Source organism: Haliotis rufescens, unplaced genomic scaffold (assembly GCF_023055435.1).
Source record: "Haliotis rufescens isolate VD_foot unplaced genomic scaffold, xgHalRufe1.0.p SCAF_120, whole genome shotgun sequence".
NCBI classification, from domain to species: Eukaryota; Metazoa; Mollusca; class Gastropoda; order Lepetellida; family Haliotidae; genus Haliotis; species Haliotis rufescens.
Window position 1 is genome coordinate 740,266 of NW_025963803.1, and position 25,837 is coordinate 766,102.

A 25,837-nucleotide genomic window follows, 5' to 3' on the forward strand; every position below is an offset into this window, starting at 1 on the left:
TAGTAGTTAAGATATCAATGTTGATTGTAATTGTCTGAATCTACTTATCAATATGACAATACACGCTATAACATTTCGTTTTCATTCATGTAAATACTTGTTAGAAACAAGTATAACATATATGAGGTCCTCTCAGAATGAATCCAAACCAGTTGTTTTACAAGAGGTCGATAAGTTATCTCCCATTTGCGGAAATTCAATATAACCACCAAGTACCAATGTTTGGATATAGATCTGAAACCTTTTATCCACTGCTCATTCCGTTACATGATTGTGTGATGTTATCCTCTTGGGCCAGCTAGAAAAGCCAAGGAGCCATCCATCTAAACATCAGCAGTCCAACCCACCGACAATCAGTAAACCCGTCCATCTTGAAGACTCAAGGGGGGCGGTAGGGTAGCCTAGTGGTTACAGCGTTCTCTCGTCACGCCGAAGACCCGGGTTCGATTCCCGACATTGGTACAATGTGTGAAGCCCATTTCTGATGTTCCCCGCCGTGATATTGCTGGAATATTGCTAAAAACGGCGTAAAACCTCAATCACTTACTTACTTGAAGACTCAAGCAAACTAAATCTTCAGTTTTTCAAATGCTGGACTATTTGAAGACTAAATATCTGCACGCAAACATTGACAAGTGATGTTTGTTACCAAACAGAAGACAACATACATGACGACGGAATGTCAAGCCATGAAACCGAGTTACCGGCACATAATAGATCTAATTACGTTTGTAATAGAACATGACTAGAACGGAAAGTTTCCAAATGATTTTATTGATATTTCGAGAAGTAAACAAAGGCTGAAATTGATACAGTTATTACATTCGTTGATTGGTAGATGTGTCTAAGTCAGTCAGTACGCTGTAATACATATTTGAAGGGACTGATATTCCAAAATAGGTGCAATTTACAATCAATAAAAACACTTGAGTCGCCCGTACACTCAGTGACATCCGGGGTAGAATAGGTCTGCAGCAACCCATGCTTGCCGCAAAAGGCGACTATGCTTGTAAGAGGCGACTAAGGGGATCGGGTGGTCAGGCTCGCTTACTTGGTTGATGCATGTCATCGTATCCCAATTATCCCAACTGCATGGGACCCGTGAAGAGCCGGGGTAGAATAGGTCTTCAGCAACCCATGCTTGTCGTAAGAGGCGACTAACCGGATCGGGTGGTCAGGCTCTCTGACTTGGTTGATGCATGTCAACGATCCCAATTGCGTGGATCGATGCTCATGATATCAATCACTTGATTGTCTGGTCCAGACTCGATTATTTACAGACCACCGTCATGATCGTATAGCTGGAATATTGATGAGTGCGGCGTTAAACAACAAACCACCCGACCAACCCAATTGCATGGATCGATGCTCACGATGTCAATCACTGGATTGTCTGGTCCAGACTCGATTATGGACAGACTGTCGTCATAAAGCTGGAATATTGCGGAGTGCGGCGTTAAACAAACAATAAACAATGTGGGTCAAATGCAGTCAGAATGGAACACAGAGGTAAAACAAGAAACACAAAACTTAGGAAGACTGAGCAATCGTAAAAGAACTTTTGGAATACAGGTATTGAATTAAATCATTTTGCATTCGAAATCTATTCAGCAATCCAAGTGGTTGCAACAGTTCAAACAAATGGCGATAAATGACAGACATCTTGTGCAAGAAGCATGAGTAAATATTCCATCACAGTTAGTCATCGTTTTTAACTATATATGGAAAATTGTATTGGTATTGGGGAAGTAAACAAACGCTTATACTGTCACAGTGATTACTCAACAAATCTGTGACACCACTTCTTATCCCATGCACTGATTATAAACCCTTGGTTAGATATTACATCCGTGATTTAGCGCAAAATAACTGGGACGCCCATGCTTGCCTTAAAAGGCGACTCACGGGATCGGGTGTTCAAACTCGCTGACTTGGTTGATGCAATTGCGTGGATCGATGTTCATGATATAAATCACTGGATTGTCTGGTCCAGACTCGATTATTTACAGACCGCCGTCATATAGCTTGAGTATTGCTGAGTGCGGCGTTAAACAACCAACCAACATGCTCCACGATAAGATATTAAAATACAGTAAAGTACGGTTATAAAGTTACGGGCACATGATATATCCAGTTGTGTTTGTAATAGACGATGACTCGAACGTTAAGCATCAGCAGACTTATATTGTTATTGGAGAAGTGAAGACATGATTAAATTGACACAGTGATTACATTCATTGATTGGTAGACGTGTCAGTCAGTGCGCAGTCATACATATTTTAATGAACAGATATTTGAAAGTAGGTGCGGTTGTACAATCAATAAGTAAACTTGAGCTTAATCAACGTCATCCACGTCAACGACGTTGCCTATAAATATGCTGCATCTTCAACGAATTCTACCAAAAGGATTTTTTTTCACAAACTCTCACAAAAAGACTCGATAAAGATGTGTTATAATCAATAAGATGCTATCAGTAACAGGCATTTCATTAACACGAAGCTTTTTAAGATTTGTGACCCGTGAAGATCCGGGGTAGAATAGATCTTCAGCAACCCCTGCTTGCCGTAAAAGGCGACTTTGCTTGTCGTAGAGGCGACTATCGGGATCGGGTGGTCAGGCGCGGTGCGGCGTTAAACAACAAACAAACAAACAATCAAAGGAGGATATGTTCATGAAGTTCTATCCGTTCGTGGTGATTCTGATGCTGGTTTGCCCCTTGTCAAGAGTGGTGCCTTCCCTGGGGAGCCTTGCGTCACATTCTTTTATGCAGTAAGTGAGTGAGTGAGTTGGGTTTAACGCCGCTTTTAACAATATTCCAGTTATATCACGGCGTGTCAGCTTAATGCGGGAAAAAGGCCCGATGTGTTGCAGGTCTCAGACGTTTACCACTTCGGTGAAACCCATGAGCACGGGTATGGTGCTGACAAACCTGGAATCATAGGTTTCTGACGTACCAAAGGGACGCAACTCTGCATCGCGATTCGCAGCGCCTTCTTTTATGCAATTAGTGTGAATGGCGCGTGCTACCGGTAGGGTAGAACATGCTTACCATTTTCGCGAATACCCAGTGTCATCACTGATGTTCAGTGGTCCATTCATGAAAGGTTCACAGCTATTTTCCCCTTCACGCCAATTGGAATCTGTTTCCGTGGATAATCTAGACTGGTTATTCTCTTTCATTCACAATTTATGTTTCAAGGTGAGAAAAAGATGCCCATGCGCTCCTGTTGCTGTAACTCATGGCCAGACCCTCTATATACATCTTCCCGAGGCAAGCTTAAAGGGCAAGTTCACACGGAAATGAACCTATTTTTCTTGTACTTTTTCCACGTTAAAAGTGTTAACATAGAAGTGTCATAGACAAAAATATAAAAAATATCACAATTAATTAACATATTTTTCGCATTGAAACGATTTATATTTTTCACATTTACCAAGTGTTCTATTTCCACAACAAAAACACCATGGCTTATGCCCCTTGCAATTTGACGTCATTGGTGCCAATTGATAAACATTATGACGTCATCATGCTTTGTTAGAGCCGCTTCACGTGGTGTAGGTCCAGGTGTGTGATTCTAGCGTCTCAGATGCCAGCCAGCATAGTGTTATGCTGAGTCACCACTGCGACGGAGTGTGTCGTAGGCCATGTTGTTTTACCGCAAACTGGTACTTGATATCTTTTGCGTTGAGGATAGACAGGGACCCAGTTGAATTGGCACCAATTACGTCATAATCTAAGGGGGATAACTCAGGCCTGTTTAGCTCGAAAAACGAAGGCCTCATAACGGCATATCATTTTCACACTATTGTGAGCTTCCTACGTTCACTGTGAAAAAAATGAGTGTATATTTTCAAACACAGATACTAATTAATTCTAAAATTGCGTTTTGTTTAGAAAAAGAAAGAAAGTGATTTTTGCGTGTACACTTCCCCTTTAAGAGTGTTAATTGAATTATGGAGTTACATTTTGGCTGGACTAACGAGTCTATGCATAGTCCAATCAAATTACGCACCGAAATCGAAATCCGGTTCGTAAACTGTCATGCAGATTTCGATCGATTGCAGGATTTGCAAAGCATGTGCACCGCCAACTCGTTGTCAGCAGATATTTTCCAAATCATTTCATGTTATTAATCAAGGTGCTCACTTGATTTGATGCATTTCGCGATGTAAGACCCGTTTTATAACAATATAGATCTTGATTATCGATCAGATCGTCTTGACTGGGCGCCGCCATTTTGTTTGAAACAAATGCAAGTGATGGAATCGGATTGGTCCATAGGAGAGGCTCAGAAGGGACATAACTCATAATAACCACTGGTAGCGCTACGATCGAGCCCAGGAATTCCAGCCTAGTTCGGCAAGGGTGGAAACTGGACTTTTGAATTCAGTTAACTCTCTTGCCTGGGGAAGATGTCGGTATATTGGTCTAAGGCTTATTGTCAAGAGGGTTCGGATAGAGGAGCATGTCACCTTTAGGGCTACAACCCCCACACCACCCTCCACACACAATGTCGATCATGGCGCCATTCTCTTCACGTGCAATGCTCTCCACACGGGGATTGAAGCTGTCTACTTGAACTGTCCACGTTTGCTGGAAAAATCACACCATTGAATTAAATGAGTGAGTGAGTGAGTGAGTATAGTTTTACGCCGCTTTTAGCAATATTCCAGCAATATCACGGCGGGGAACATCAGAAATGGGCTTCATACATTGTACCCATGTCGGGAATCGAACCCGGGTCTTTGGCGTGACGAGCGAACGCTTTAACCACTAGGCTACCCGACCGCCCCTATTGAATTAAGGCTTTGAAGTCGTGTACTTGAACTGTCCATGTTAGCTGGAAAAATCACACCATTGAATTAAGACTACAATCAAATGCAACTATGTACATGAACCTTTCAGATGTACGATAACAGTGCAGGGAGGCAGTTGCTCCTGGCAACAAAGCACTATCTCTCATTCTATATACTTTCAGGACCCGTGAAGATCCGGCGTGGAATAGGTCTTCAACAATCCATGCTTGCCGTAAAAGGCGACTATGCTTGTCGTAAGAGGCGAATAACTTGATCGGGTGGTCAGGCTCGCTGACTTGACTGATGCATGTCATCGTATCGCAATTGCGTGGAGACCCGTGAAGATCCGGGGTAGAATAGGTCTTCAGAAACCCATGCATGCCGTAAAAGGCGACTATGCTTGTCGTAAGAGGCGACTAACGGGATCGGGTGGTCAGGCTCGCTGACTTGATTGATGCATGTCATCGTATCCAAATTGCGTGGATCGATGATCATGATGTCAATCGCTGTCTGGTCAAGACTCAATTATTTACAGACCTCCGTCATATAGCTGGAATATTGCTCCGGTGCGGCGTTAAACAACAAACAAACAAACAAGCAAAGAAATCAAAGCGGTAATAAAAACAAAGACACAATCTAAACATAACACAAGGATATTTATCTCGTATTAATTAAACTTAACAAACTGGTATCTAAATATTGACAGTTCCCGAATGGTTTGAGGAGACTCTTGGACGGAACAAGTCCCAGCAATAGGTCCCTGGTCGTATGAGGCGACAAACTTGATTGGGTAATCGGGTTAGGTACTTGATTGCATGTCATCGTACCCTGGGTTTTGCATGTCTGCTCCACATTCGATATTTACAAGCCAATGTCGTGTCGATAATACCCATAGGGTAGTGACAACAATTATCTAAAACTCTGTGGTTACACAACAAGTCACTAATGTACCCATTTCTTTCTGACAATACACCAATTCCTTCTGACTTTTATATACTCAACAACAAAAGTTCCTGTGACAGTAATATTTTAGTGTATTTTTCAAACAAGGAGAGTTTGGTTTTCAATATTGTAATACATGTATGGAATCAAGTCACAAAAACGCAACTGCTACAGAAAAGCATGCTTTCCATGCAAAAGTTGACTTTTATGCAAGCCCCATGTATTTCACTACCCAAGAATGGGTATAAAAACATGTGCGTTAACGGGATTCCATATGCATTGTTTAGTATAGTGCTGGCAACAACCACTCAGAAAAACAACAAAATTACACAATTATTCAACAATACGAAATGCCACGCCTATCCGAAAATGAGCGTCTGTGAGCCATTGGTATGCTTGAAGCAGGATCGAGTCAACGTGATGTTGCAAGACAATTTAACGTCCACAGAAACACCATTTGGTGTTTATGGCAACGTTGGCAACAGACGAATGCAGTCAGAGACCATCCTCGGGGTGGCAGGCCACGCGTAACCAATAATCGACAAGACAACTGGATTCGAACAACACACCTATGAAATCGATTCCAAGCCAGCAACAGTGACTGCAAGAAGCATCCCTGGCCTTCGACAGATATCTTCACAAACCGTACGTCGTCGCCTCAGATGTGCAGGGATTGTCGCCAGAAGACCCGCCAGACGTCCCATTTTGACAGGAAACCCCCGTCAAGCACGCCTACACTGGTGCAGACAGCGTCTACGCTGGACGGCCATGCAGGGGGGACAAGTTCTATTCACCGACGAGTCTCGTTTTCACCTCAGCCACAGCGATGGACGGCGCTACCGCGACGAGATCGAGATCATCGGCCCTGTTCTTCTACCGTTTTTGCGTCGTCATGGCCAAAGTATTGCCTTTCAACATGACAAAGCCTGTTCTCATATTGCTCGACTTGTTCAGGATTCTCTTCAACAAAACAACGTGAATGTCATCCCCTGGCCGGATCGCTACCCTGATCGCTCACCAATCGAGCACATGTGGGATGAGATGGATCGGCGCCTTCGACGTCAACCACGTGTTCCACAGACACTCCAGGAACTTCGAAACATGCTCCAGCAGATATGGACAGATATCCCACAGGACTTTGTGATACGCCTGGTCCATTCCTTGAGACGAAGATGTGTTGCTTGCATCGCAACCAGAGGTGAACACACACGCTATTGATTTGTAAATTGACATTTTGGCATGTTCTTGTTTTTTTTATTAAATCACGCATTTTCTGAAGTCAGTATGGTAAATTAAACCATTTGAACACTTACAGGAGTCTTTTATCTGTCGCAAACCGAAGTTGTTTCAGATTTGGTAAAAAACATAACTTTGCATTAAATCTTATTCAATGTCACAGGAACTTTTGTTGATCAGTATATGTTTAAAGCAGTAAACTTCAGTGTATGCATGACCAGATCGTTTCACACGTGTATCTAAATACATTTTACCAGGGCTACGGTCAAACGTTTCCAAATCGGACAGTTTGTACCTATCTCTAAATATCTACAACGGGTACCCGGGTGGGGTCGGGTAATAGGGTGGTGGGTACCCGGGTTGTAAATTTGGACTCGTCCCAGCCCTAGACTCCTACTCCCTAGTGGTGATTCTCCGTTAGAATGAGACGACCAACTTGATTGGGTGATCACTCGTCTTCTGCTCCAGTTTCGATATTTACAGGCCGTCGCTATATAGTTGGAATATTGCTGAACACGGCGTTTAAAAAATACTAAAAACGTCAATGTGGCTTTGCAAATGGGTGTATCCCCAACGCCTGTTCTGATACAAAACAAACACTTACATCGGTATTGACTTTCATCTTTGTTCCCAGTGTGTTGATGTGAAATGTTCCTATTTTCTTACAGAAAACTACATGCGAGTAGCAATCTTCTGCCTGACCATAGTCTAGGGGGGTTGTCTTGCTCCCGCTTACGAACGTGGCGTCATTTCTTACAACTGCCATGGTCTAAAAGAACAAAAATATGAAATATGGTATTATCCCTCAGACTTACACGAAACATGGTGGTATTATGCTGGTTAATGATACAACGGTGTACAACTGGAAAATATAACTCGACGCCATTTCGCCGATCATGCCAAATCAAGCTCATTACAGCGTAACGGCGTCGGTAATGTATATACACTTAAAAGGTACACCTGAATCTCTTTGTCGAATGATACTGCTAACGTTATGTGTGTTCGGCCTGTGACCTTTCATACAATAAACATTTAATTTGTATTTGAATGTCTCCTTGTGTACCAGGGTCGAAGAGATGCATAGCAATCTCTGGCTTATCCTAAAAGGCGACTAAATGGATGTGTGGTCAGGCTCGGTGTTTCTGTTGATTGCATGCCATCGCATTCCGACGGTGTGGGACGTTGCTCTAGATCGGTTATAGGTAAGCAACCGTCATATAGTTGGGGTATTGGTGAGTGTTCAGTAAAACAACCAACCAACGAACAGACAAACACTTCATCAGAATCACTCTTTACCAGACCCGTGAAGATCCGGGGTAGAATAGGTCTTCAGCAACCCATTCTTGGGCGACTATGCTTGTCGTAAGAGGCGACTAACCGGATCGGGTGGTCAAGCTCTCTGACTTGGTTAAAAAAACAAGATGCAGGTCATCGTATCCTAATTGCGTTAATCGATGCTTTTGCTGTCAATCACTGGATTGTCTGGTTCACACTCGATTATTTACAGACCGCCGTCATATAGCTGTAATACTGCTAAGTGCGGCGTTAAACAAACAAACAAACAAAGAAACACTCTTTACCAAACATGTCCCTCGATGGCATTACTCCTCAATAATATAAAATGATATTATAATTACATAACCTTTGGGCCATTTAACAACTTACTGATGGCTGTACTCTGATCTTTTGGTACTCTGTAACGCCACCCATGCCAACACCAGCCCCCGATAGATATGACTCTTCGACTTCACCACAATTAGCGTTGGACCTTTGCGGGTAGTGTCCGAAGTTCCTGTTGGGCAGTGTCACGTACTCCATCTGGTGTGTGTCATTCATCAGGCAGTAGACCTTCACTGACACACCCTTGAACTGTGGAGCTGTGGGGTGGTTGAGTACTCCCCGCTCTTGGCTGTGGGGTTGTTTCTTTTGATCTCAAAGCATGTCTCAGGATCTGCAATGTTGGAAATATTTATCAAGTAAATGCCTATTTCTACATATATCCATCCAACCATCTATCCATCCATCATCTAGCTATCCATCCATCCATCCATCATCTAGCTATCCATCATCATCTAGCTATCCATCCATCATCTAGCTATCCATCCATCCATCCATCATCTAGCCATCCATCCATCATCTAGCTATCCATCCATCCATCCATCCATCATCTAGCCATCCATCCATGCATAATCTAGCCATCCATCCATGCATCTAGCCATCCATCCATCATCTAGCTATCCATCCATCATCTAGCCATCCATCCATCCATCATCTAGCCATCCATCCATCATCTATCTATCCATCCATCAGCTAGCAATCTATCCATCCATCATCCGTCCATCCATCATCTAGCTATCCATCCATCATATATCATCCATCCATCATCTAGCTATCCATCCATCCATCATTTAGCCACCCATCCATCCATGATCTAGCCATCCATCCATGATCTAGCTATCATCCATCCATCATCTATCCATCCATCCATCTATCATCTAGCCATCCATCCATCATCTAGCTATCCATCACTCATGTAGCTATCCATCCATCTATCATCTAGCTATCCATCCATCCATGATCTATCTTTCCATCCATTCATCATCTAGCTATCCATCCATTCATCATCTAGCTATCTATCCATCCCTCCATCATTTATCTATCCATCCATCCATCATCTAGCTATCCATCCATCCATTATCGAGCTATCCATCCATCATCTATCCATCCATCCATCCATCATCTAGCTATCCATCCATTCATCATCTATCCATCATCCATCCATCATCTAGCTAGCCACCCATCCATCATCTAGCTATCCATCCATCCCTCCATAATCTAGCTATCCATCAATCATCTACCTATCAATCATCTAGCCATCCATCCATCATCTAGATACCCATGCATCCATCATCTAGCTATCCATCCATCTAGCCATCCATCCATCATCTAGCTATCCATCCATCCATCATCTATCTCAATCCATCCATCATCTATCCATCCATCCATCATCTAGCTTTCCATCATCCACCCATCCATCATCTAGCTATCCATCATCCATCATCTAGCTAGCCATCAATCCATCATCTAGCTAGCCATCTTTCCATCATCTAGCTTTCCATCCATCATGCATCATCTAGCTAGCCATCCATCCATCCATCCATCATCTAGCTATCCATCATCTAACCATCCGTCCATCATCTAGCTATCATCCATCTATCCATCATTCATCATCTAGCTATCCATCGATCCATCATCTAGCTATCCAACCATCCCTCCATAACCTAGCTATCCATCAATCATTTAGCTATCCATCATCTAGCCATCCATCCATCATCTAGATATCATCCATCTATCCATCCATCATCTAGCTATCTATCCATCCATCCATCTAGCCATCCATTCATCATCTAGCTATCCATCCATCCATCATCTATCTCAATCCATCCATCAACTATCCATCCATCCATCCATCATCTAGCTATCCATCAATCCATCATCTTTCTCAATCCATCCATCATCTATCCATCCATCCATCCATCATGTAGCCATCCATCCATCCATCCATCATCTAGCTATCCATCCCTACATCATCTAGCTATCCATCCCTCCATCATCTATCTATCCATCCAACATCTAGCTGTCATCCATCCATCATCTATCCACCCATCCATCTATCATCTAGCTATCTATCCGTCCATAAGCTATCTATCCATCCATACATCATCTAGCTATCTATGCACCCATCCATCATCTAGCTATTTATCCATCCAGCATCTATCCATCCATCCATCCATCATCTACCTATCCACCCATCATCTATCTATCATCCATTCATCATCTAGCTATCTCTCTATCCATCCATCATCTAGATATCAATCATCCATCATCTAGCTATCTATCCATCATCTAGCTATCCATCCATCATCTATCCATCCATCATCAAGCTATCCATCCATCATCTATCTATTCATCCATCCATCATCTAGGTATCTATCCATCCATCCATCATCTAACTATCCACCCATCCATCAACTATCATCCATCCATCCATCATCTAGGTATCTATCAATGCATAAGCTATCTATCCATCCATCCATCATCTATCTATAATCCATCCATGATCTATCTATGCATCCATCATCATCTAGCTATCCATCCATCGATCATCTAGCTATGCATCCATCCATCATCTAGCTATCCAACCATCCATCCCACATCTAGCTATCCATCCATCCATATCTAGTTCTCAATACCTTCTGCAATTATTGAATGTGTTCATCTAATGTTTTCATAAGTATGAATTTATCCACCAGAATTGGAAACAGGTTGTCCGTCGAAATTAGCCGTCTGCGGGTGACAGTTCAACTACGATGCTGGATGGATGTTTGTTGTTTTACGCCACACTCACAATATTCCAGCTATAAGATGGCGGTCTGTAAATAATCGAGTCTGGACCAGACAATCCAGAGATTGACATCACCAGCATCGATGCACGCAATTTGGGATACGATGACATGCACCAACCAAGTCAGCAAGCCTGACCACTCGATCCCGTTAGTCGCCTCTTACGACAAGCGTAGTCGCCTTTTACGGCAAGCATGGGTTGCTGAAGACCTATTCTAACCCGGATCTTCAAGGGTCGAATATTGCTGAAGAAAGCATAAAACCGTAATCATTCACTTTGAAAATTTTGAAAAGTAATTCATATTTAAATTAAAGATGGTTCAGAGTCCATTTCAAGAAATCACTGAACAGGTCAGTTTAACTACGGACTAGCCAAGATCCATAAAGGTAAATAAATAGTGCCATGGCAGAACAGAATTCGGAGTGCTCTCCTGACTTGACATTCAGGCCGATTATCGGAGGACCGAACAGCCCGACGCAGCGCCTTTGTAATCTCGTCGATATGATCTTAAAACCACTAACAAAGCATGTACCGAGTTTACTAAGAGATGGACTTTCTTAACGACCTTCCCGATGCCGTACCTAAAGATGCGACTCTAGTCACATTGAAGAGTTTATATACCAACATATTCCATGACTTGGGATTGGAAGCAGTTCAATTTGGGCTGAGAAAACGTCCTGAGGCTATTAACACTGAATTTAACGGAAAATTCTATCATCAAAGAAAGGAAACGGCCATGGGAACGAAAGTCGCTCCAACATACGCTACACTTGTGATGGTTTATTTAGGGGATATTAATTACAGGAAGGTACAAGATTCCATGTGAGAATCCATCGCCAAGCATGTGCGCGAAACTTGGAAGCGAGTCTAAGACGATTGTTTTTTAGTTTGGCTCTCAACTCGTGAAGATTTAGACACCTTTCTGGATATTATTAATACGCTCCATCCTTCCATCAGTTTTACTATGGAGTTTAGCGAGAGCGAGGGTCTGGACGTCCTCTTAGTTAAGGGAGATACTAAACTGAAAACCTATATCAGCTACAAACCAACATACACCCATCTATACTTACAATTCGGTTCACGTCACCCCAGGCATACAAGAACTAACATTCCTTATTCACTTGCGCGGAGAGTATGCACCATCGTGTCGGAAACGGATAAAAGAGACTTAAGATTGAAATAATTGATAAGGTATCTAAAGAAACTAGGATATCCGCTTATATCATTATATAATAAATGACGCTATAGAAAAGTCGATAAAACTTCTAAGACATACTCTCTTGAAACCTAATGAAAAATCTGTGGGCGATCAAATTATTCCATTTGTATCCACCTTCAATCCTGATAACTGTATTATCATGCCAGTCATAAGGGACAACCTCCCAATTCTACAGCAAAGTGAGAAAGTGAAACAAGGACTGAATAAATTTAAAATTGTAAAAAGTACCAGATAGCCAAAAAATCTCAAGCAAAATATTTGTCCATCCAAATATTCTTGTACAGAGAGTGTATCGTGTGTAAGTAGACGTAACACACCAAGATGCGACACGTGTAACATCATCATCAAGTGAAGCTACTACTTTCCTTTTTTGCAAATGATTCGATTTTTTATAGAAAACAGTTTTATTTGAATCAAGTTGGGGACAAATGATACAAATGTACAAATATCTGCCACCCCCCCACCCCACCCCCTTCTGTCCAAAAAAGTTAACTACAATGTGACAATTGGTATTGGGAGAATAGGTCTATAAGGTCTATAAGGACACGCGACGTGAAAATTGTGAGAATATCGGCCTACTAACAAACTTAGCGAGTCTGGACCGGACAATCCAGTGATTGACATCATGAGCATCGATCCACGCAATTGGGATATACAGTATGAGCAGAAATTATTGAGAATTTAAAGATTGTATTTTTATTTTTTTTCACTCATTACTCACATATTAAATGTGAATATTAGTACAACATAACTCCAGGACAGGTGAACACTTAGTTCACGCAATTGGGATACGATGACTCCCGAGCCTTACCACCCGATCCCGTTAGTCGCCTCTCACGACAAGCATAGTGGCCTTTTACGGCAAGCATGGGTACATGTATTCATATAAACCTCTACCTTTAAAATACCAATTGTACAAGTCAAACAGTCCACTCTGGGACATTACGCCATCAGATACGTCTTCTGTGTGTCCAGTAATGCAAGCTCGTCTTGTGCTGGAGTACTGCAAGTCAATGCACGATGAACTTCGTGAGCACAGTCGACCACATTCTGTTAACGCCGAAACCGTATGCAGTTGAAGACGTTGTGGGTTTTCCAAACGGGATCGAACATCACCTGCTGTCTTCTTGAAAGTATGTTCTCTCAAACACAGTGTTGTGGAGCTCAAAACTAAAATAATCCACATTTGCATCATGATTTTGTCAAAGACAATAAAAGTGCATATGGCCATGCTGGGAACTGTCGGTGACAGTAGTACTTGATCAGTCTGTCGTCTCAGCGCATGTGAAATGCTTGGAACAAACCAATAGCTTTAGAACCGCAGAACATTGATTTAGAAGTCGATTAGATCGATCTTGCAACATCCAATTACAGTAGCTCCAAATAAAGTGATAAATTTTAGATATGGTTTGTGGTGAGGTGAAATGGGGTTTAACGTCGCGTCCAAGATTATTGCACTTATATAGCGATGTGCATGTGCGTGTGTTTGTTTGTGTGGCTGCTTGTACTAGTCCGGACTGATGCCGATTTAAAGTGCTAGCTCACCGAGATATCATGCCGCAGTTTAACATGAATATCCCACCCAGACACAGTATACTGACTCCGAGCAGACCAGTCCTTGTTTTAGCCCCTTAATGCCGAGCGCCAGACAGGGTAACAACAAGTACGACCTTTTAACGTCTTTTGGTATGATGCGGCCGGGTTTCGAACCCCGGACATTTCGGGCGGACGATTTACCACTAGACCACGGAGGCGGTCTGTTTAAACATGGCGTTAGAGCAACCCTAATTATAACTAGGGCAGAGATAATGCTTTGATCTACTTCAGACTGTCAACCTGTATATTGAGGCCAACTAGCCTTCTCTTAAACATCGCCGCATTAAACTATCTTTACAGTATATCACAAAGTTATATGCTAATGAGTCCAACCCTGCATACAACTGCGTGTTTTATCCCCTTTATGAGGATCTGAACGATAAGAACTCATCTCTTATTCACCCTGTAAGAATCAAGTCCTTCCTTAATGGTGCTGATATTGAACTTACATCTCCTTTCCGTCTGATGTCTTCTCCTCCTTGGCAATTTGTAAAGCCACAAGTAGACCTGTCACTGTTCAAACTAAAGAAAGCAGAAAAAGTTAATTACAGTACTAACAAGAATATAATCAATTATGAAGTACATACAATACTTACAAATCAATATTTGCAGAAGGAGTTAAGGATGCTGAGGCTGTTGCCAGCGCCACCATCGTTGGATCCAGAACTGTGCATACTGGATGACCACGAAACTCTTCAATACTTACAGCCGAATCAAAGGCCATTTTAACAGCTCTTAAATTTAGCAAACAGTCTAAACATCAACAATCCACTATATTTTCAAACTCTCTTCCCTGTCTCCAAGCTGTTAAACAATTCGTTCGGGTCAGGATGCAGTTTTACTGTTTGACAGGGCGCGGGGGGGGGGGGGGGGGGGTACACAGAGACCAGGAACGTTCTCCTTGGACTCGGGAATGTCTGCAAGATCTCCGACATGGAGGGGAGTGACGAATACGAAGTGTCGTCAATGGAAGGCACTTATAAATTTGGATATACAATACATGCTGCGGGGGACACGGGGGGCCCAGTCGTCTAAGGCGCCGCGATTCGCTGTGCAGAGTTGCGTCCCTTGGGCAAGCCAGAAACCTATGATTGTGGGTTCGAATCCCGGTTCGCCCCAATTATGTTTCTAGGTTTGTCATCACCATACCCGTGCTCATGGGTTTCACCGAAGTGGTAAACGTCTGAGACCTGCATCACTTGGGGCTTTCCTCCCACATTAAGCTGACACGCCGTGATATAACTGGAATACTGTTAAAAGCGGCGTTAACCCCAACTCACTCACTCACTTTACTTGACATAATTGAACTACATAATGATCTTGCTACTGGTCAATACGACATCGTCTTCTGTTGGTTGTCCACCCTTGCTGGAATCGTTGGCAACTCAGTGGCTGTTGCTGCTGCAAAAGAAGCACTCAACAAATCTGTGACACCACTTCTAATCCCATGCACTAAATCCTTGGTTAGATATTACATCCGTGATTTAGCGCAAAATAACTGGGACGCCCATGCTTGCCTTAAAAGGCGACTATGCTTGTCGTAAAAGGCGACTATGCTTGTCGTAAAAGGCGACTCACGGGATCGGGTGTTCAAACTCGCTGACTTGGTTGATGCATGTCATCGATCCCATATTGCGAAGATCGATGCTGGTGATATCAATCACTGGATTGTCTGGCCCAGACTCGATTATTTACAGACCGCCATCATAGAGCTGGAATTTTGCTGGGTGCGGCGTTAAACAACCGTGGTATGTTTGTAACCACACCCAAGGTTACATGCATCAAGATAACATGTGATGCCACGATACCGAGTTACGGGCACACGATATATCCAGTTGAGTTTGTAATAGACGATGACTCAAACGGTAAGCTTCAGCAGACTTATATTGATATTGGAGAAGTGAAGACATGATTAAATTGTCACAGTGATTACATTCATTGATTGGTAGAAGTGTCAGACAGTGCGCAGTCATACATATTTAAATGAACAGATATTTGAAAGAAGGTGCGGTTGTACAATCAATAAGTAAACTTGAGCTTAAATGTATGAGGCGTCGCCCGTTTACGTTCGTGTCATCCACGTCAACGTCTTTGCCTAGTATGAGCCGTCGTCCGCACAGTTGTGTCACCCACGTCATCGCCTCTTTTTATAAACATTTTTGCATCTTCAGCCACTTTGTATCTAATGAATGATGCTGAATACGGTTAAACGCCGCTTTTTGAAAATTCTGGACCCGTGAAGATCCGGGGTACAATAAGTCTTCGGCAACCCATGCTTGTAGTAAAAGGCAACTATGCTTGTCGTAAAACGCGACTAACGGGATCGGGTGGTCAGGCTCGCTGACTTGGTTGATGCATGTCATCGATCCCAATTGCGAGGATGAATGCTCATGATGTCAATCACTGGATTGTCTGGTCGAGACTCGATTATTTACAGACCGCCGTCATATAGCTGGAATATTGCTGAGTGCGGCGTTAAACAACAAACAAACAAACAAACTTTCACAAATGTACAGACACGTAGTTGTTTCTCATATTAATTTATTCAAACGGATCCAACTTAGGGAGCAACGCTTGACGTCCACTTTAATTGAACGAACGTTCACAAATGAGCCATCTGTTGCTAGCATACTCGACGTTAGTAGACCACTGCCAGTTGTTATACAGCAGAGAGACACGTTGGTTGATGAGGTTCACGTGGTAGTTGACGAAGGACACTGGTTGGTAAGGACCCCATCTGACGTACGTCATATGTGTACCATCCTGCCACTCCCACTGTGACGTGCTCTTGTCGAAGAAACCGCCCACCCAGTACCCATCTGGCTGTGAAGAACCTGTTGACATCACATGTGTATTCAGTGGCAAATGTATCAGAGGTTTATTGCGAATTTGCATAACGGACGAACCATTCAGTATTCGGGGTTGGACTGGTGTGAAATTCATATAGTTGTTGGTTGTTGGTTGGTTGTTTTACGCCGCACTCTGTGCTACGGTGGTCTGTATATAATCGAGTCTTGACCAGACAATCCAGTGATTGACATCATGAGCATCGATCTACGCAATTGGGATTGATGACATGCATCAACCAAGTCAGCGAGCCTGACCACCCGATCCCGTTGGTCGCCTTTTACGACAAGCGTCGTCGCCTTTTACGGCATGCATGGGTTGCTGAAGACCTATTCTACCCCGGATCATCTGGGTGAGATGAAAATTGCGCCACGCCCAGTAAGAAAACAGGAACTTTGTCAACACAACCAATAAGTAAAACGTCAATCCCGTGGTTGATAGTGTGAGCAACGATCATAGCATTGTGACAACCGGATCCTGATGTGGTTTTTCTCTTACGACATGCTACTGGGGTGCCTAATTTTTAACAATTTGATGGTGATGACCTGCGAGATTGCTGAGGTAGTTGGAGATGAAGTCGTCCTCTGTTTTGTCGTTGATGGACATGAGTTGGTCCCCCATCTGTTTACACAGCACATCCCCCTCATGCCACGTATGCGAGGAGTTCACGAGCAGGTAGCAGGATCCGGGGCCGGTCAGATAGGTGTTGGGACACTCTGAAATATATGTTGAAGTGTATACAAAGTATACAAATCTGTGATGTTTGTTTGTTGTTTAGCGCCGCACTCAGCAATATTCCAGCTATATGATGGTGGTCTGTATACAATCGAGTCTGGACCAGACAATCCAGTGATTGACATCATGAGCATCGATCTACGCAATTGGGATACGACGACATGCATCAACTAAGTCAGCGAGCCTGACCACCCAACCCGTTAGTCACCTCTTACGACAAGCGTAGTCGCCTTTTGCGGCAATGATGGGTTGCTGAAGACTCTATTCTACCCCGGATCTTCACGGGTCACAAATCAATGATGACACCGGGTATTCGCGAAAAGGGTAAACAAGTCCTATTCAATCAGTACCACCAGCCAATCAAACAGTTTTTATAAAAAAACAATTAAGCCTGACACCTCGCCAAATAATAAACCCGACATTTTGACACTCGAGTCTTGACCAGAAACAAAGACGTACTGGGTGGTGGTGGTGTGGTCGTTTCAGCAGTCGTGGATGCTGGAGTTGTCTCGGTCAAAGTCACAGTTATATTCGGGGGAGTTGTCTGCTGTTGTGTTGCGTTACCACCACACATGTTGACGTTACAACTGTCAGCGTCACAACAGTCGAAGCAGTTGTCTTGACTGTCATCCTCGATGGAACGTTTACCCACAATAGTGAGTGCGCTCTTGTAGAGATTACAAAGCTGGAAATAAAATAAAACATTAATAAGGTTCAATGTCACAAGAAAAGAAACAATAACAATAAAGAAATTATTTTGTTTAACGCCGCATTGTCATCTGTGATAAGACTTGATGTATCACAGCTACATGCAAAGGGACATTTGATATTTATCTTCCCTCTATATGACGGCAGTTTGAAAATTATCGAGTGGGGACCGTACAATCATGATCATTGATGTACGCATTTGGGAAACAGTTTAACGCCGCACTCAGCAATATTACAGATATATGACAGCGGTCTGTAAATAATCGAATCTGGACCAGACAATCCAGTGATTGACATCATGAGCATCGATCCACGCAATTGGGATACGATGACATGCATCAACCAAGTCAGCGAGCCTGATCACCCGATCCCGTTAGTCGCCTTTTACGACAAGCATGTCGGGTTACTGAAGAATAATTCTAACCGGGATCTTCCAGAGTAGTTTAAACATGGAAAGGGAAGTAACTTTGGTTTGTCTTGCTAACCAAAGACCCTGCTTTTCTTGTATTATTCATTTTGCTTCAACCATAAGTTTTAAAGAGAACTTAAAATAGTATAGATTTTACACTAACACCAACACTAACCCTTTGCGAAAAAGGTTTCGCTGGCTGAGCAAGTCGATGAAACTCTCACATTTGGCAACTAACACATGTTACTAGTGCTAGTGATCCGTGAAGATTCCGGGGTAGAATAGGTCTTTAGCAACCCATGCTTGCCGTAAAAAGCGACTATACTTGTCGTGAGAGGCGACTAACGGGTTCGGGTGGTCAGGCTCGCTGACTTGGTTGATGCATGTCATTGTATCCCAATTGCGTGGATCGATGCTCATGATGTCAATCGCTGGATTGTCTGGTCAAGACTCGATTATTTACAGACCGCTGTCATATATCTGTAATATTGCTGAGTGCGGCGTTAAACAACAAACAAACAAACAAACAAACAAACGAACAAACAAACCAGTGCTAGTAATAAAACCATGTCGAACGAATCCATCAAGAACTTTTCTTACCATTTTGGACTCACAGCCAAGTCGGAATGCAGCCCTCCCAAGGTGATCTGTGAATTTTCGAGTGAAGCATTCCTGCAAGAATGTGTTTTTAATCATTTCAGTGACAAAAATCCCCCAATTTCAGTACCTCCGTTATATGAATTCCCCTCCACTTTTAACTGAATTTAAAACATTCTAGACGATAGCCTTATTTTATGCTTAAGGTCAACAAGAGGCTAATGCTGTTTTTGCTATAATTCTTAAAGTCGTAATGTTTAAACAAATTTAGAAACCTCCTGTGACGTCATCCATTATCAGTTCGCTGTCTCTCACTTTGATGCGACGTATATCACTTCAAATGACCAGTCAGAACTGATTATATCTGTAATGCACAAAATCCCATACAGGACAGTTATGCAGTTATTTGTCGATTACGCCCGATTATTGGTGATAGTCATGAATTTCCGGGCATGACATTATTGTTGTTGTTGTTGTTGTTGACATTCCTACAAATCACCATAATAGTTCATTTTTGTGTATCAAGAAGTATGAAGTGCGAAATTCTGTGAAGATTTTATGTACGCATTAACAATTGCCTCTTTAAATCAGTCCAAGAGGCAAACTGCACAGACTAGACAGTGAGTGAGTGAGTTGGGTTTAACGTCGTTTTTAACAGTATTCCAACTATATCGCGGCGTGTCAGCTTAATGTAGGAAGAAAGCCCGAAGTGATGCAGGTCACAGACGTTTACCACTTCGGTGAAACCTACGAGCACGGGTATGGTGCTGACAAACCTAGAAACATTCTCTGGGCGAACCGGGATTCGAACCCACAATCATAGGTTTCTGGCGTGTCCAAGGGACGCAACTCTGCACAGGAATCGCGGCGCCTCAGACGACTGGGCGACCCATGCATCCCACAGACTAGACAGGTTTCATCATCGTCACTCCACTGATCTCGCAAGCAGCCATCGGTAACTGTACTCCGCATGCCGTAATAAACAGCAACACCAATGTTCCCCGGACGGTCGTCGTGTTGTAGGAATACACCTGTGGTGTCAGTAGGAGTAGTAGTCGTAGTAGTGGTAGCAGTAGACGTAATAGTTGTAGTAATTGTAGTCGTAGTAGTAGGAGAAATAGCAGGGAATAGCAGCAGCAGCAGCAGCAGCAGTAGTAGTAGCAGCAGCAGCAGCAGCAGCAGCAGTAGTAGTAGTAGTAGCAGCAGCAGCAGCAGTAGTAGTAGAAGTAGCAGCAGCAGTAGTGGTAGCAGCAGTAATAGTAGTAGTAGAGGCAACGGTAGCAGCAGCAGCAGCAGCGGTAGTGGTAGCAGTAGAAGTAGTAGTAGCAGCAGTAACAGTAGTAGTAGTAACAACTACCGCAGTAGTAGTAGTAGTATTAGCAGTAGTAACAGCAGTAGTAGCAGTACAAGCAACAGTAGCAGCAGCAGTAGTAGTAGCAGTAGCAGCAGCAGTAGTAGTACTAGTAGTAGAAGCAATGGTAGTAATAGTTAAAGCAGTAGTAGTAGAAGTAGAAGTAGTAGAAGTAGTAGTAGTAGTAGTAGAAGTAGCAGTATCAGTAGTAGCAGTAGCAGCAGAAGTTGTAGCAGCAGCAGCCCTAGTAGTAACACTAGTGATAGTAGTAAGAATACTAATGGTAGCAATAGTAGTAATAGTTAAAGCAGTACTAGTTATAGTAGTAGTAGTAGCAGTAGCAGCAGCAGCAGCAGAAGTAGTAGTAGTAACACTAGTGATAGTAGTAAGAATACTAATGGTAGCAATAGTAGTAATAGTTAAAGCAGTACTAGTTATAGTAGTAGTAGTAGCAGTAGCAGCAGCAGCAGCAGAAGTAGTAGTAGTAACACTAGTGATAGTAGTAAGAATACTAATGGTAGCAATAGTAGTAATAGTTAAAGCAGTACTAGTTATAGTAGTAGTAGTAGCAGTAGCAGCAGCAGCAGCAGAAGTAGTAGTAGTAACACTAGTGATAGTAGTAAGAATACTAATGGTAGCAATAGTAGTAATAGTTAAAGCAGTACTAGTTATAGTAGTAGTAGTAGCAGTAGCAGCAGCAGCAGCAGAAGTAGTAGTAGTAACACTAGTGATAGTAGTAAGAATACTAATGGTAGCAATAGTAGTAATAGTTAAAGCAGTACTAGTTATAGTAGTAGTAGTAGCAGTAGCAGCAGCAGCAGCAGAAGTAGTAGTAGTAACACTAGTGATAGTAGTAAGAATACTAATGGTAGCAATAGTAGTAATAGTTAAAGCAGTACTAGTTATAGTAGTAGTAGTAGCAGTAGCAGCAGCAGCAGCAGAAGTAGTAGTAGTAACACTAGTGATAGTAGTAAGAATACTAATGGTAGCAATAGTAGTAATAGTTAAAGCAGTACTAGTTATAGTAGTAGTAGTAGCAGTAGCAGCAGCAGCAGCAGAAGTAGTAGTAGTAATACTAGTGATAGTAGTAAGAATACTAATGGTAGCAATAGTAGTAATAGTTAAAGCAGTACTAGTTATAGTAGTAGTAGTAGCAGTAGCAGCAGCAGCAGCAGAAGTAGTAGTAGTAACACTAGTGATAGTAGTAAGAATACTAATGGTAGCAATAGTAGTAATAGTTAAAGCAGTACTAGTTATAGTAGTAGTAGTAGCAGTAGCAGCAGCAGCAGCAGAAGTAGTAGTAGTAACACTAGTGATAGTAGTAAGAATACTAATGGTAGCAATAGTAGTAATAGTTAAAGCAGTACTAGTTATAGTAGTAGTAGTAGCAGTAGCAGCAGCAGCAGCAGAAGTAGTAGTAGTAACACTAGTGATAGTAGTAAGAATACTAATGGTAGCAATAGTAGTAATAGTTAAAGCAGTAGTAGTAATAATAGTAGGAGGAGCATTTGTATGCAATCAAGTTGATCTTGGGTTGCTTACAGGCCTACTGTGGCCAATTGATCAGCGTCCCGTATCGCTGCCTGAAGAAGATAATATTGGTCAGTACTTTATGTTGAGGATAAACCACGTGCGGGGATTGTAAATATCATAACATCCCGAGGGGAAGTGTTTTGTGTAACCTTTGAACCCACAAAAATTATGAAACAACATTTATCAACAAGTTTATGTTTCAAACATACTTTCAGTGAACTTAGAGTAACGGGCGTAAAATATCTCTTCATGGCGTACATCAGACATGGAGGTTGTGGGTGCGATCAAATTGAACTCTACAGAAAACCTTTGGCATTTGATGTTACTTAATTTCTTTGTCCACGTTGTATACAGGGGAGGGTCAGTCACATGTTACAATATCACGTTGTAATCATAGAAAATCCCCGGGATATATAAAAGTTTATGAGATATAACCAGACTGGATAACAATAGGATGACGTCACTGGAGGTTTATAAAACTAAACGTTACCGTTTTCAAGGATCTCTTTACGTAATGCAAGGTTTTTAGGTGGTTTTGACGCTCTTGAAATATCATTTGTGAAGCATCTTTTTTAATTAAAGTGTAATGCGTCTTTTGTGGGACTTCGTCAACTGTGTTACGTATTTTTAAACAGAGGATGAGCGGTTACCTCCCCTGCACCACATATTTCATAGGCATTGCAAGACATCGGATCTTGGGCATCCAGACAGGAGTAGCATCGCAGATTCGATCTGTTATTCTCCTCTGAAACTAGCAACACATTGAACATAATTATAACATCAGTAAGGAGATAAACATCCTGTGTTTTCAATGAAGAGCTAGGTTACCTGTAGATTTAAACGCGCTTTACTGAATTTGTAGCTTCTACACCTTACGTCACCATTACGTCACCATTACGTCACCATTACGTCACCATTATGACATCATATCGCTCATTGTGACGCAAAAGATGTGATTCTTTCATGAACTTCGACAATGCTTGCTGTAAAAGGCGACTATGCTTGTCGTAAAAGCCGATTAACGGGATCGGGTGGTCAGACTCGCTGACTTGGTTGATGCATGTCATCGATCTCAATTGCGTGGATCGATGCATATGATGTCCATCACTGGATTGTCTGGTCCAGACTCGATTATTTACAGACCGCCGTCATATAGCTGGAATATTGCTGAGTGCGGCGTAAAACAACAAACAAACAAACAAATCATACACACATATAATTCATGTACAATCAATCACTTTTAATTATCTTAATTATTTCTTAATTACATATACCTATAACCGGGAGAGCAACTCCTGGTTCCAATCCACCCCGTCTTAGGGTAAGAAAACGTATTACATTTACGTTCCAGGCTCGATTATTTACAGACCGCCGTAATATAGCTGGAATATTGCTAAGTGCGGCGTTAAACAACAAACCAACCAAACAAATCAGGAACTTCGAAATGGGCTGAGTCGAATTCGAGGGTATTTAGGAACCCTGCTAAATGTTTGCCTTGTTTCATTTGAACTTATAGGTAAAAGACAATTTTTTAGATATACTCTGACGAATGTTTCGTAAGTGGCACGCACAAAGACATCGTGATAGAGAAAAACATCTGATATTAATGTCATTAACCTGCTTATCAACATTCATCCTCGTTATGTCAGGAACATTTCCGCGTTTTGGTTTCAGCAAATCCTGAAACCTTAACGACCTACGTCTGTCTTGGTTTTCCTCCAACGGCCTGGAGTACAAAACAATCTTAGCGCTAAGACTGTCGTAAGTCTATGTTAAATTATGGAAGTTACGATCACTTTAGCGCTACGACTGTCGTAAGCCTATATAATGGTAAGGGAGTAACGATCCCCTTAGGGAAAAGATTGCTTTGTACAAGGCACCCTGACGTATACTCTGAATTTAACTTGAAGGGCATCCAAATACACAGTGGTTTAAGTATATTTAGGGCTTCAATGATAGGCAATAAACGTCGACAGTCGACGTTAGTATAAACAAGACTGGGAAATGAATTTGTTTAGCTGGCGTGATTCGGCACCTGTCTACAACCAGCGGATAACATATGGTCCAGATAAAAACGAAAAATCTTCAGACACCAGTGATCACGAGGAGAACGTGAAAATGGAAGACGAAACTCTTTCTATTATCATACAAATTATATGCTAAAAGCAGAGTCCATTGTAGGATTCTTACTATATCGTAAGTATATGTTTATAGGTCACTATCGAACAGTGATGATACAAGGTGTCCGCGAAAAGAGCGTATCTTGCTCCACCGGGCACCCATCACAAACACATGCAAAGGAAAGTCAAGTTCACCTTTATAAACACGTCGACATTTGGTACTTTTCAAAACAGGGAATCAGATATTACCTTGGATATTGATGCGTCCATTATGTAAATGCCCTACATGTGTCTGCCATGAACGTTTAAAAGCTTTGGTAAGGCCTTGGTTGATGTAACCATGATCAAACAGGGTCGTATGACGCTCTGTGAATTCTTCGTAGAAAGAGCATGCTACATTGGTCAACAATCCTCGACAAATTGACTGTGGGGAGTAGAGGTCATCCCTACGTTAGTCACCTCTTACGACAAGCATAGTCGCCTTTTACGGCATACATGGGTTGCAGAAGACCTATTCAAACCCAAAGTGAGTGAGTAGGTATGGTTTTACGCCGCTTTTAGCAATATTCCGGCAATATCACGGCGGGGGACACCAGAAATGGGCTTCACACACTGTACCCATGTCGGGAATCAAACCCGGGTCTTCGGCGTGACGAGCGAACGCTTTAACCATAAGGATTCAAACCCAAGTACTGTATGGGTTAAATGTAGACTACATTAAATATTCCTCCTCTGAATCAGATTCATATAACAGGAAAAGTATGTTGGTTACTTAATTGGTCATAACACCCATCTCCCCATTAGTGCCCCTGTTACCTCTTTATCTACATCAGCAGCATTATGGCAGATAACAAGAACATTGAAAGCTTTTTTCTCTGCATGGGATATAATCACGATACACACTAATGCCGTTCGATATTTCTTTGAACTGATCTTTTCATGTCAACCTTCGTTTTCTATTTTGCCTTGTACCTTGTACCCGCGTTTTTTTCAGGTGAACAGTTGACCTGCCTTTGCATGTGTTTGTGACGGGTGCTACCGGTGGGGCAGGATACGCTCACCTTTTAGCGAACACCTGGTATCATTACTATTTGATAGTGATTCATTAATACATGCTCATGATATAGTCGGAATCGCACAATCGACTCTGCGTTATGCAGAGATTTCTTTTGGATATGGAATGGGCAGCTTTAATTTCACTTTGACGTGAGAAAATAGTCCTCTCATTTTTGTAAATGTATGAAATATCACAATATTCAAAAGCTAAGCATCATGTTGGTTTGTTTAATCACACTGGTCACAGATTGGGAGGTACAAAACCTAGGGAGTCGGACAACTT

General features: G+C 42.2%; 2 protein-coding genes across 2 annotated transcripts; both read right to left on the reverse strand.

The window, feature by feature from the left end:
- Positions 1-4,309: 4,309 nt before the first annotated feature.
- On the reverse strand, positions 4,310-13,868 carry LOC125378507 (A disintegrin and metalloproteinase with thrombospondin motifs 9-like). The gene is made up of 4 exons (XM_048393899.1): positions 13,500-13,868; positions 8,644-8,929; positions 7,583-7,747; positions 4,310-4,597 (listed from the first exon to the last, which is right to left on the reverse strand). The coding sequence occupies exons 2-4, from the start codon at positions 8,812-8,814 to the stop codon at positions 4,433-4,435; spliced, it is 501 nt and encodes a 166-aa protein (XP_048249856.1). The 5' UTR covers positions 8,815-8,929; positions 13,500-13,868; the 3' UTR covers positions 4,310-4,432.
- Positions 13,869-16,722: 2,854 nt separating this feature from the next.
- Positions 16,723-23,163, reverse strand: LOC125378508 (C-type lectin domain family 4 member D-like). Its single transcript, XM_048393900.1, has 5 exons — positions 23,029-23,163; positions 19,498-19,569; positions 18,240-18,465; positions 17,591-17,761; positions 16,723-17,032 (listed from the first exon to the last, which is right to left on the reverse strand). The coding sequence occupies exons 1-5, from the start codon at positions 23,146-23,148 to the stop codon at positions 16,785-16,787; spliced, it is 837 nt and encodes a 278-aa protein (XP_048249857.1). The 5' UTR covers positions 23,149-23,163; the 3' UTR covers positions 16,723-16,784.
- Positions 23,164-25,837: the final 2,674 nt, after the last annotated feature.